Consider the following 13,330-nt stretch of genomic DNA (forward strand, 5'->3'; position numbering starts at 1 on the left):
GATAGTTTCTGCATGAGAAATGCCTGAAATCATAAACTTTGAAGGCTGATTTCTCATATATTGTTCTTTAAACAGCTGTATGTTTAAACGCTTGTAACTTCATAAGGAAATGTCCGATTTGAATGATTCTTTTACCATTTTATAGCTATGATTTTACTCGCTAACACTGTATTAATAACTCAAAATCGATTTTTGCGACAAGTGACTGGTTTAGCTTGTCTTTGGCACAATTAAATAAGCCTCTGAAACTCCTAAATTGTCATATTTTTCGGGGGCTTCTCCCCCTGGACCATTTTCTTGATATTTTGAACGACGACCGACCACGCCCACGCTCGGGCCACCCCAGAATACTGCCCCCTACAAATTTTACCTTGTTCCCTCACTTTCCCCCACCCCAGATTTCAGACTCTGGCACCACCACTAGGTATCCACCATGCACAGCAAAATAAGATTAGATGTGTTTAGAAACCTCATCTCCTGGAAATGCTTTCTTCATACTTCCAACCCCTGAATGTTATGTTGTATTTTTGTTTATATTGTCTCAATAAACCTACACCATAACAAGAGTAGGGCAGACTGTGAGGGCAGACTTTACCATTGTCATCATGGAGAGCAAATCCTCTGTGCTTGCATGTGCCAGCAAAACTTCACACAAAGCCTGGATAAACCACGAGCCCCGCTCAGAGTTCCGCCATGACACGTAACCTGAAAGCAAGAAATTTGTAAACATTAGGGTGTGGAGTTGGTGGTTAACATTCATGGCTTCCCTACAGAAGGTAGAATAACTCTAGTTGGTCAACTAACTTCAATATGGTAGCATTTCAGCAAAGATGTTTTGATATTTCTGTGGAGAATGAAGTTTCATTTACACTACAACGCAATAATGACACATTGCGTCGTTTATATTCTTCAACACTGAGCGCATGTTTATAGTGTTGTGTCGTTTTCATGTCTACTCTAAATGTAGCTTAAGACATCAAATTGTTTTTCTTCTATTGTCTGGTACATGATATTGCTCAACATGATTTTGCTAAGCTTTCCTGATATTTTTTATGTATATTTATCTGAAGAACATCTACCCTAGTTGAACTAATGTATGTTACCTTGCACAGTTGCGTAGGCTAGGAGGATGTCACTCTGACTAGGTAGTTTATTTCGCATGGCATCTATATAATCCATTCCCATCGCTTCCTGATGGCCATTTCTTAAATCAGTCATTACTCTTGCATCACTGGGTTGTGCATAAAAGTTGAAGGATTGTCCAGTGGCATGAGCGTTTCTTTCATCGATAATTGCACTCCCGTCTGTCGACTCAATGCCATTGTCAATACTTTCTGGAAACAAAAGATTTATCTATTTTTAATATCATAATATTGGGTAATCGATTAGATTAAAATAAATATAATAATATGTTACACTTATATAGCACTTAATGCCAACAAGGCCTCTAAACGCTTCACATTATTACTCAAGGTCATTGGATCAAGCACATATGGAACATATACTCAGATCCCTGGGGAAAATTCCATAAATGTTGCAGCTGTATCAGCATATTTTGTGTTTCAACCTATCAGGTAGCCCTTGTATTCCTGGGTGGAGAGAGACAACCATAGGTAAATCTTGCCTAATGCGAAATGCACAGCAATAGATTGAACCTCAACCCTCACTGGGCAAAAAGGAAAACCTCAACTGCTGTGCCAAACCACTCCTATGGTGGACTATTGCTGCTGCCACTCCAGTACATGAAAGTGATATTTTGAACTCGGGGTTTCTGTTTTCATTCCGAAGGATGATCAAATTCATTTTGTTTCACAAATTTGGTTATCTCACAGACATAGGTCTGGGCTATTGCTGCTTTAAGCACAGCTGCCTTTTGTGACTTCAAGGAACACAGTTTGGCTTTTGAAAATATGAATGGAAAATCTGAAACCTAATTTTTCTATTATCTGGCCTATTTTAATGAAGATGTATCTCAATTAAACAAAGGCCAACAACAAAGCGGGCACAAACTGTCGCTCTGGGTCAGCACTTCATGTAACACCAACATCTGCTACTTTTAGTGCTAGTTTGAGTGGAATGTTGGTGAAAAAATTCCATTGTACAATCCATGTTGCATTATGGTCTGCATAGAATCATGTGGGCAACTAAACATATGAAAAAACTACATCAAATATACTTACCTCCTCTACAAGCTTGTAGGAAAAACAATTTTGGCTTGCCAGCTAACGTCGGACATCGGTTTGCGTGGAAGTAATTGGTGATCTCCTCAATATTAACTATGCCCTCATCGGTGCCGTATAGACCACCTTGCATTCCATGCGTTAACACGCAAACAATTAAGCAATCACACTTTGAATGATCAAGGTTACTTAAATCTTGAAACAACATCCTCATTCTCTGTCAAAAGATACACAGAAAAATTAAAAACGATCCATAAATTTTGCATATCGGTATATATAAACCCACAGCTTACACAAATAGAAATATAAATATTTTCTAAAATGCCTAATTATATTTTTTTTATTCTAATATTTTTACACTTTGGCAGCCCAGCGTTTGACTGCCAAAGACGGAAATAACCGTCTTTGATACTTTTTAACAGAATGTGATAAAAGGTATAGTTACACATCTCTAGTAATAATTCAAAAAATTGTTGGTGTTCAGACCGCAATAAATTCACATTTCAAAGTACAGGCTCACCACTGATCAAATTGCCCATCATGGCAACTAAAGCGTATCAGAAGAAGTTACTGCGAGATTTTTGCTAATTCGGACTTGAATAACGAATATTTAGCCTCAGATGATCCAAGTAAAATTATATATGTGTTATATTTTACAAAGATGATGAACCAACATTCATTTTTGTATTGTTTATGGGCCAAATCTACTACGGCCTAAAAAGGTAGGCCCAGTCTAGGCCTACTGTTGCAGTATAGGCCTATATCATGTGTTACACAGTTTTTAAGGTTTCTGTGTTTTTGTGTAATTTTGTACAAAGTGGTCATTGTTTTTGGTTTGGTTACACATGATGACTTATTAATAAAATAAAACAAATTATCAATTTGAAGCTCTTGCTATGCTCTTTATTTTGGTATGTAGCTCATCTATTTACACTAAGGTATGTGTTCTCAGTGACCTTCAGCAATGAGGTCAAATTGGCTAAAAAGGCTGGCGCTGGGGCACTGGAATTCAAAAAAGATATCAATGTCATCGTTGACCGTTCGATTACATGGAAGCTAAATACATACAGAAAACATTTAGCAAAATCATTTAAAATCAAACTGATTATACAATTACAATACAATTACAACAATGTTACCACAGAAAATAGCATGTACTAGTTTTGCAGTAAACTTGAAGCACAAGTACTTACAAATTCTAAAAAGGTTGTGAATATGTAGATGATTTACAAACATAAAAATATGATGAAATGTGACGTGATTCATCAACAATGAACAAACTATGGACATATGCTACAGGGTTGATACTAGTCAGTGGCGGATTCAAGGGGGGTCCAAGCAAACCTGGCCCACCCCCACCCCTCTATATTTTTCAAAATAAAAAAAAATATATATAAAAAAAGAAAATTCTACTCAAATTTTATGTCTAATATTGCCATTTCCAGCCATCATAATCATAAATTTTTGTACTTTAGCCCCAACCATGGTGGGGCTAAGGTAGCATAGACCCTCCATCTGTCAAAGTCCCTCTCTGGGCCCCCTCTGGGCCCCCTCTATTTCAAATTCCTGGATCCACCACTGCTAGTTTCGCCAATATGGAGGGATGGACAGTGAAACTTGTAAAACATGACAGGAAAATAAATAATTACAAAAAAAAACTTACTGTTGCAGTCAAATTTTCATGGTTTGAAACACTAAAGTTGAACTGTTTAAACACATACGTCAGATTACGAACATCGTATTGTGTCCCCAATCTTTGTTTTAAATTTGTAAATTTTTCGTTGTTGATGATTACTGCAAATCCGCGCGGACTAGCTTCCATCTTATAAACCTTAAAGGAAATAAGAAATTATAATCAATATGTGTAGAAATAAATGCACTTAACATAATTGTTATATAAATACCGTATAAGAAAAAACATGAAACCAAGAATGAAATAACAAATATAACACTTACTTTAAAAAGGTATTTTAATAATTTTTAATGGGAAATTGCTGTCTGTTGCTGAATGGTATCATCACCAGTGTGCAGCAAAATAAATCTCATATAAGTGGTTCCCTCCAAGCATACATATCCCCTGCGATAGCCTGTTTCTGATGTTTTTTTACTTTTAGGTCGCTTGGTTAGACTTTAGGAGTTAGTTTTTGGTTTGTTTCTTTTGTGTAACTTATAGCGCATAGAGACCATGTAGTATGCGCTTTACAAGTCCCAAACCATTACCATTACTGATCATTTTTCATTAAATATACATTATTATTATCATTTTACTATTATAAATTGAATGATTAATTGATTGATTGATTTATTGATTTTAAAGTGAAGCTCACTGTTAAGACTATATAAATACTGGGAACTTACCCTTTCTGGATCACGACTAATAGAAACATCCGACGTCGGCTGGGAAACCATGGGGATACTAGTAACATCTGGGTTTGCACCCAACTGGTGATCGCTCACTGTCAACAGAAGGGTAAAATCAAAAACTATGTTCATTTTTTATACACGCACTGGGTTGAACATAAAGGAGAGGTGAGATTGACATTGAGATCAAGCATTTTGAAAATATGTTTAATTGTTACAGTATTTAATTTTGTATTAATTTCCTCTGTCAATGCATAATGTGTAACCTAAGCAGCAGTTAGAGAAAGAATTATCCTTGTCAGACAAGTATGGATCCTCTTGTCATCAGACTCATCTTGAGATTGACAATCCAATCAAAGATATTGCAGTTGAATTCCTAATATTGACATTCCTTAACAATAAAATGACCCCAACACTAGGAACTTTACTCATACATACACTTATACATTTTTTAATTTAATTTGGTGTAATTTGTAATTGGGCTCAACAATCTAATTTGTAATTTTAAAGTAATTGTAAATGGAAAAATGTAATTGTAATCATGGCAATTACATGTGATTATACATTTCAAAACTGTTTATTTTTATCAAAATCTCAAAGTGGCATCCACTGGACAGCAGAACAACTCATCTATTTTATTGCTTAGAAATAACTGTTGGTGTCAATAGTTTATCCAACTGTAAGCTATTTCCTAATGTTTGAATATTTCACATAACCATAAACCAAGCAAGTTGTTAATTTGCTTTAAAATAGGATGTACTACCTATTATATAATAAGTCCCCACTGAATATAAAGCTAATTTTACTGAGAATGTCCATTGCTAAGCAGTAATGGAAGATCTTAATTTTAGAGTATCCCATATAAACTTTATTTGTACTCAACCCACAACCTGCCTAAAATTTCTGGGTTGCAAAATATTACGATAATTGCACTTAGTTATTCAATAAGTGAGTAAGAACTAGCCATCTACAGTATAATCCACGGGTGTATACCACCTGACCTCATATATTCGACAGTGAGCAGAAGGTCAAATCTACAACTTACCAGAAAGAATTGTATTCCTTTACTGAAGCCAATGGTATTTTCATTACCAAAAACAGTGTAGCTTGATAAAACAGTTAAATACTAAAGGTCTAAATATCTGTTTGATATATTAGGGTGATTGATTGAAATTATGATTTTTTTTTTATGTGATTTTGTCCAAACATCGAAATGGAAATGTAATTGTAATGGGGGGGGGGGGGGGGATTATTATATAAGTGTAATGTAAGTGGGAAAATAGAGTAATTGCAATTTGTAATTGATTACATTTTCACTGTAATTGATCCCATGCCTGCCTGAGGAGGCCCTTTGGTTTAGACCACCTATCTGACCCCTTTGTCAGCAAATTATTGGAGACAAGCTCAGCTTTTAATTTAAGTCTCACTTCTTAAGTCCTGACTGATTATAAATTAATGTTTGTTTTCAAATTGAACAAACTAACCTTCTTGAGCAGACTGGTTGCTGAAGGCTCTGTGGTCTAATTTCATGTACACTGCCGTTTGATTCCCAACCTCTTGTTTCACTACTGGTACTTGGTCTTGATCCATTGGCATTGCTGATTGGCTCTGATCCATAGGTGTTGTCACCTGGCTTGGAGGCATAGGTGTTGACATATGGCCCTGAGGCATAGGTGTTCTTATATGTCCCTGAGTCATAGGTGTTTCTGAACTATAGGTAGCATATTGGTCGTAGTCAGTTATCACAGTGCGTGAAATACCAGGGCTTAATTTTTCAGCCAGGTGAGGGACACCTGCTTCTACTAGTGATTCTGCAAAGGCTTTGAAAGCTTTAGGTCCACGCGTCTCAATGTCATTAAGAAGGAAGTTCACAACCCTTTGTTTGCTCCCCTTCGACTAAAAGATGAAATTAGCACGTGATATTTAAATGAACATTATCTCAATATAAACATGTAATTTCAAAGTGGAAAATCACAGGTAGCATAGAGTATTGCAGGGGCAGATCCAGTGTGGTTGGGGAGCAGATCTGGGGAGCACCCTTGCCAAAACACTCTTGTTATTGAAGCCTCCACTTACCAGAATGTCCTCCATTTTTCTTGAAGTGTATATCAACCGGTTTACTAATCCTTCTAAAACATCTTCAGCACATATGCTGCGGGCCAACTCAACACGGTTCATCCTCAGTAACTTCTTATGTTTAGGGTCCATCTTGTATTAACCTGGAATTTAGTGAATACGACGGCAGTTTGAAAAATGTTCATAGTACTTGTTTAATGGTTGTATAACTATAAATTCATCTTATTACAACCTGTCGTTGTAGTTCTAGTCATTGAGTGAAGTAGTAATTTGATACTATCAAATCCCCTAGTTAGATATGGTAAAACTTAACCAAGGCAAATTTTTTATTTATATTTATAAGTCAATCATTATTGATTGATTGTTATCCCAATGTTATTTTTTTTTCCCCAACCGTGCCCATGTTGCTTGATCTTTTTTTCGTTCATGTGCAAAAGGCCAATTTAACTTGCATGTACAGACAGGTAAAATCGCGTGATGACTTAATTTCGGCCTATGTAGGCTTACAAATCGATCTAGGCTTGGCTAGGCCTACTGCCTACAATTACATTGGTTCCTCTTTGAAATAGGTCTAGATAGGCCTCAAATATTCCAATTAAAAATGTTCAGTTTCTTTAGTTAATTAGGATCCATTGATTCAAGAACTTCCTTAATTTTTCATACATTATAATAATTTTGACGTAATTTTCTTCAGCTTCTAATAAACCTTGTTTTACAAATGTCATTTTTTCAATTACCTCGTCAACAAACAACGATTCACAATTCATAACAAAATTTTGTCAGACTTGTACCCATATTTGGCTAGCCAGTACCCAAATTAGTGATACACTATACAGACTAGCATTAGTGTGATACCCTATACAGACTAGCATTGCATTGAAATCGGTTGTAACAATTACGACACCCAATTGCAATTCACAATCGTGTGTGAAAGCTCACCAAATAGTAGATAAGTAATTGATATTGCAATTGTTGTTACCCGTTGGGAATGGGTGCTACAATAAAAAATGTTAAAAAATAAGTCTTCAAACAGTTACATACCTACCTCTCTGTGGCCTAGACCCCCTTTCAACAATCAATGGGCTGGCTGAAACATCGGCGGAGCACTCCCTTGGTAGGCATAATATTCGCCTCAGCCCAGCCAGCAGTAGGGAAGTGTAGGACCGGTTCGGCCGCGATTTATTTGTATGGAACGCCAAGTAGGCGCAAAGCACTTTAAAGAACCAAGTACATCATTCGAGACGAGTAAGGGGGTACCCCGGTGTACTGGTGCACTCGGCTCCTGTCGGGGACAGATGAAAGTTGCGCCGGTTTACTGGCTGCAGAGGACATAAAGCGATTCTCAGGGGAGGAGAACGTTATTGAAAAGAGCAACACTTGTCCACTGCATCACGAGCAACGATTGTTGGAATGGCGCAATATAAATGGAACGATTTGATTTGATTTTTTTCAAAGCTGTGTATGCTGTACATGTGGGTGTGTGTGTGTGTGTGTGTGTGTGTGTGTGTGGTTAATCTATTGCTGCTACAGTATCCAATATTTCGTGTTTTATTGTTAGGTCTGGTGCCAAATAATTAATGTGGTTTTAAGAAAATCAGGGCATTATTATGCTGCCATTAGTTTGCCAAATCAATGGATTTTATTAGGTTTGTGTAAGTCCCGTGTAAGTTAATAATTAATTGTTTTAGATAGCATTATTTTGTTATAAATATTTGAAAGAAACGAATGTACATTATTATGCAATCATATGTTGATAATCAAACCAAATGAAATGGATGTTATTATTTGTGTGTGTGGTTAATATATTGCTGCTACAGATCCATGATTTTGTGTTTGATTATCAGGTTTTATCCTGCAAAATAATTAATGTGCTTTTTTTAAGCAATTCAATGGCACTGTGATTAGTTTGCGAACAAAACAGTGGATTTTATTAGGTTTGTGTAAGTTAATAATAATGTTATAAGATTCACATATTTCGTTTTATCCATTTCAAACAAACAAACAGTGGATTTTATTAAGTTTGTGTAAGTTAATAATAATGTTTTAAGATTCATATATTTCATTTTATCTATTTAAAACAAACAAATGTACATTATTATGCATTTGTATATGTTGATAATCAAACCAAAGGATTTTATTACTTTCATATTATAGTGTCGATGCTTATATTGAAGAAGAAGAAGAATGTTGATAATATTAATATACTGCCAAATCAGTGGATTTTTATTATATTTATTGTAATATTATTGAAGCTTATAATATTTTATGCTTTATGTTTCGTTGTATATTATGTCTAGGCCTATACATTTTTAAATGATTGATTGATTGATTTGAAGCAAGAAGAATATAAACGCCACAAAAAAACATTCAATATTTTTATTTTAGCAATTTCAGTACAACGTTGAAATATAAATACTTTTTTAATTAATTCCAATGTAAATTATAATATTATATTTTTATTATCTTTCCATTTAATTGATATTGTCTTTTCCATATTGTAGAATATCTGAAAATGCTGTATATGAATAATAATAAAAATAATAATAATAATATAAATAATAATAATTATTATTAGTATTTATTATTAAGTAGGATGTTTTTCATTTGTTTACACCTAATTAATGATAACTCTGATGACATCACTTTATTTTAGTTATAATTAATTACTACTATTGATATATAAGCCACTTATATCATCGTGTTTGTGTATGAGGTAAATTAAATTATTTAAATACGGTAACCAATCAATCACTTTTTTATGGAACATATAATCGTCTTGTAATAGGTACACTTGTTATCATACATATATAATTATAATGTAGGATTAATTAATTATATTATATACTTTATTCCAAAATACAAATCAAGTTTTATTGATAAGTTACTGCTATAGTTAACTTAAATTACTTCCAAGCAATAAAGTTTTAACTTAGAATATTTTGCAGGATAAAATAAATGTAAAACACTTAACAACTAAAAATTATGCTATTAAAACTACTCCATAAAACAATCAATCTTTAAAATAATGTACTAGGCTAAATTGCATATTTAAAGCCCCATTCCCGGCAAAATTTCAGTTTTTAAGAAAAATCGAATTTTTGTATAATGTTATAAAGATTTATAAATATAATACGGAGTTGCTAGTTTAACTGAATTTAGACATTCCTAAGAATGAAAAAAATGTAAAATAAGACTGAATTTGATTTTTTGTGTTCCACACAAAAAATAAATGCGGATGAATTTTTCATGTTGATTTTGCGATAGGTCGTGAGAAGAAATATCGTAGGCGCCGAAAACATTAGCCTATCCAACGCTGCTAGGCTAGGCCTAGCCTTACCTCAATTTAGGTTCTGTTATCACACATAAAAACGGCCGAAATGATATTTTATGTTGCTAGTATTGACATTTGTGAATATAATATTTCACAGGAATTATTTCAAATTTGTTAAAAAACTGATTCTGACTGAGATTTTGACACTTAAACAAACATCTCAGCCTAACCGAACGACCGCATTGTGCGAGATGCGAAGTACAAAAACTAATCTCATTAGAGAGGGCGCACTTTATTGACTGTATAAAGTATACATAAAAGCGAGAGTATTCCAGTGGATGCGATCTACAACCTCTGAATTTGCCTAGTAACGATATTTTATTTTATGAGAAATAGACTGTATTTCTCCTTTTATTTATTCTTTTGCGTAAAACTAAAATTCATGCCAATATTTTTCCATGATTTATAATAATTGGAGTAATGCAAATGCATATTTTCTAAAAAAAGTCTATCTTTAGTGAAATTTTGCCGGGAATGGGGCTTTAAATGGTATTGTGTTCGTCTAAGTAGAAGTAAAAAAAAAAACTAGCCTAGGCCTATATACTCTTTATTTCAACAATTTGATTCAATTTCTATTACTTTACAGATGATTTCCCTGTAGCCTGTAGGTAGGCCTACAGGGGATATGACCAGTTGAGCCGCTGACAAGTTGAGCCGCCGGTAATTTCTATGGAACGCCAAGCGCGTCTTTCAGTGAATGGCGTCTTTCAGTGAATGTAGTCGGCTTGCCGATGTCATCAGTGAATGAACCCCCCGGATACCAGCTACATTTTCATCCCACAGTCTTGTCAGTCGTTGATTTGCTCATATTGCCGTTCGTGATGTATAATTGTGTAATTGAAAATTAGAATTTTGATTATTTTATGTACTACATTTTTATAAAAATATATGAAGTTGTATAATTGCAAAATCGTATTGAAAATGTAATTCTATGTACTACATTTTTATAAAAATAAATGAAGTTGTATGATTGTAAAATCGTATTAAAAATGTGTCTATTTACGTTTGGTTTGCGGCGTATTTCAATTAACTTATTCGTTATTTGTACTATTTTGTTAAATTATTTAATTAAATTATTTATTATATATAAGTTTAACAAATAGTTCAAAAATAAAAAGTATATAAATTACAAAAACATATAGTAAATACTGTATAATAACATAGGCCTAACACATTTAAATTTATTATTTATTATTCATGCAAAATCGTATTAAAAATGTAATAACTTGATTACTTTTTACGTTTGGTTTGCGGCGTATTTCAATTAACTTATTCGTTATTTGTACTATCTTGTTAAATTATTTAATTAAATTATATTTATTATATATCATTATATATAATAAATGATAAGAATGTATGGAGTTTTTTTTTTACTATCTGGCAAGCCGACTGACTTAGACAGATGACTATAAACAATAAATTTAAATGTGTTAGGCCTATGTTATTATACAGTATTTATTATGGTTTTGTAAGTTATATATTTTTATTTTTGTACTATATGTTAAACTTATATATAATAAATTATAAGAATGTATGGAGTTTTTTTTTTACTATTTGGCAAGCTGACTGAGCAAATACTCACAAAATTTAAATTAAAACGATAGAAAGAACAAGTAAATAAATTGAAATACGTCCCAAAAATATTTAATAAATCAGTGGAAAAACCGAGTATTAAATAAATTGAAATAATTGAGTAAATAAACTGAAATACATCCCAAACAAAAGTACCAAGAACGAATAAGTTATTTGAAATACGCCACAATTAACGTACTACATTCACTGAGAGAAGCGCTTGGCGTTCCATAAAAATGACTGGCGGCTCAACTTGTCGGCGGCTCAACCGGTCATAATCCGCCTACCCCCTAACCCGCGGCTAATGTTGCACTGTGATATCTAATTCACGCATTGATTCTACTCGGCGTTCCATACAATAACCCTTATTTGGGCACTGAATATCTCCCGGCCGAACCGGACATCATTTCTGGTCTATAGCCCTAGGCCCTAGGTCTACTACACTACTAGGCCCTACTACTACTAGGCCTAGAGAGAGTGTTTCGCGAATACTACTACTACTACTACTACTACTATATATTACTACTTACGTAAAGCTTCGTCATACACGGCCTACCCTCTCGCGAGTTGGTTGGTCGAACAACTAAAGCCAGGATAACTGTAAATCCGCCGCCTAGTTTACAAGAATGATGAACGAATGAGGTTGTTAGCCTCCAAATTAACACACAGAAATCAGCAAACAAAAGTACCGAAAAATTCTGTCAACATTCATATTATATCTCACGGAAAATCCCAAGTAACAAAAATATCTATCAAAGAGTATAAATAGAACAATATGAACAGCGCCATCTCTGTTATCGTCATCCATAGAGTATTAAACAACTAAAGTGCTGACAAGATGGCGGAGCAATGCAGAGTTGTGTATGTGTACCATCCAAGATGGCTGCCGTAGAAAAGCGCCACCTTCAGGCTTAGTATACATATTATTACCGTAAATAAGCCCTCTGACTGAATATTATTTCATTAATGATAATTAGTATTGATAATGACAAATTATTAAACTGTCGTAGCCAAAAAGAGGCCAAGTAGAGCATCTTATTCAAATATAAAAAAGAATTAAAATCGTGTACATTACACCCATAAACCGCAACGCTCGAGTTTCAAAATACGGGTAACTTGCTGTACTGAACTTTCTGTGTAAATTGAGGGCGCAATTGAAAATGATAGTGCTCAGGAGAAATTTGATTGGCTGAATCTATGGAAGCCATCTTGGATGGTACACACACACAGCTCTGCGTATTTCGAACATCGAATACATTGCTGTTAGCGCTCTAGTATTCTTATTATATCTCTATGTCGTCATCTTTGAAGCTAAGGACAACGTCACGAGGAAGCAAAAGGTTTTCATTTAACACCCGATCCCCCTTTCTCAGTCGGGGAGAAACACCACTGAAGTCGTCGGGAAGAAAAAAATATATATTGTCTACATATTATTATTATTAGATTAACTCCCTTAGACTATCCTCCCTATAAATAACAACTCATCCGTGATCTATCTATAAAAAATAAGCCTTTGAACTCCAAAATTATCATATTAGGGGGTACCCCTGGATCACTTTCGAAATATTTTAAGCGATGCCCGACCACGCCCACCTTGTTCTCGTCGGGGACATCGCCCAACCCACCCCCTCCCCCCTTCACATCCTGGCGCCACCCACGTTGTGAAAAAACATACGTTTATATTCTGTACACATAATATTATTAGACTCTGGTATCTAGGCCTATCTATAAAATCGATTACATGCTTTTGAAACAGTAAATTTTCATATTTTTCGTCGGTGGTTCGGTACCTGGACAGGCAAATCCTGGC

The 13,330-nt window shown here is 34.4% G+C and overlaps 1 protein-coding gene across 1 annotated transcript in view; it reads right to left on the reverse strand.

The window, feature by feature from the left end:
* The window catches only part of LOC117101794 (caspase-3-like), a 19,533-nt gene extending 7,305 nt beyond the window's left edge, over positions 1–12,228 (reverse strand). The window contains exons 1-8 of the mRNA XM_033241869.1: positions 12,051–12,228; positions 6,618–6,760; positions 6,026–6,437; positions 4,539–4,636; positions 3,844–4,011; positions 2,181–2,397; positions 1,104–1,334; positions 596–705 (exon numbers count right to left, since the gene is read on the reverse strand). Of these exons, the coding sequence (XP_033097760.1) occupies positions 596–705; positions 1,104–1,334; positions 2,181–2,397; positions 3,844–4,011; positions 4,539–4,636; positions 6,026–6,437; positions 6,618–6,749 (1,368 nt within the window). The 5' untranslated portion in view covers positions 6,750–6,760; positions 12,051–12,228. The remainder of the gene's footprint in view (positions 1–595; positions 706–1,103; positions 1,335–2,180; positions 2,398–3,843; positions 4,012–4,538; positions 4,637–6,025; positions 6,438–6,617; positions 6,761–12,050) is intronic.
* Between the last annotated feature and the right edge of the window lie 1,102 nt (positions 12,229–13,330).

The sequence above is a fragment of the Anneissia japonica genome, unplaced genomic scaffold, assembly GCF_011630105.1.
Source record: "Anneissia japonica isolate Jap-2015-1 unplaced genomic scaffold, ASM1163010v1 scaffold4988_len2956909_cov206, whole genome shotgun sequence".
NCBI lineage: Eukaryota > Metazoa > Echinodermata > Crinoidea > Comatulida > Comatulidae > Anneissia > Anneissia japonica.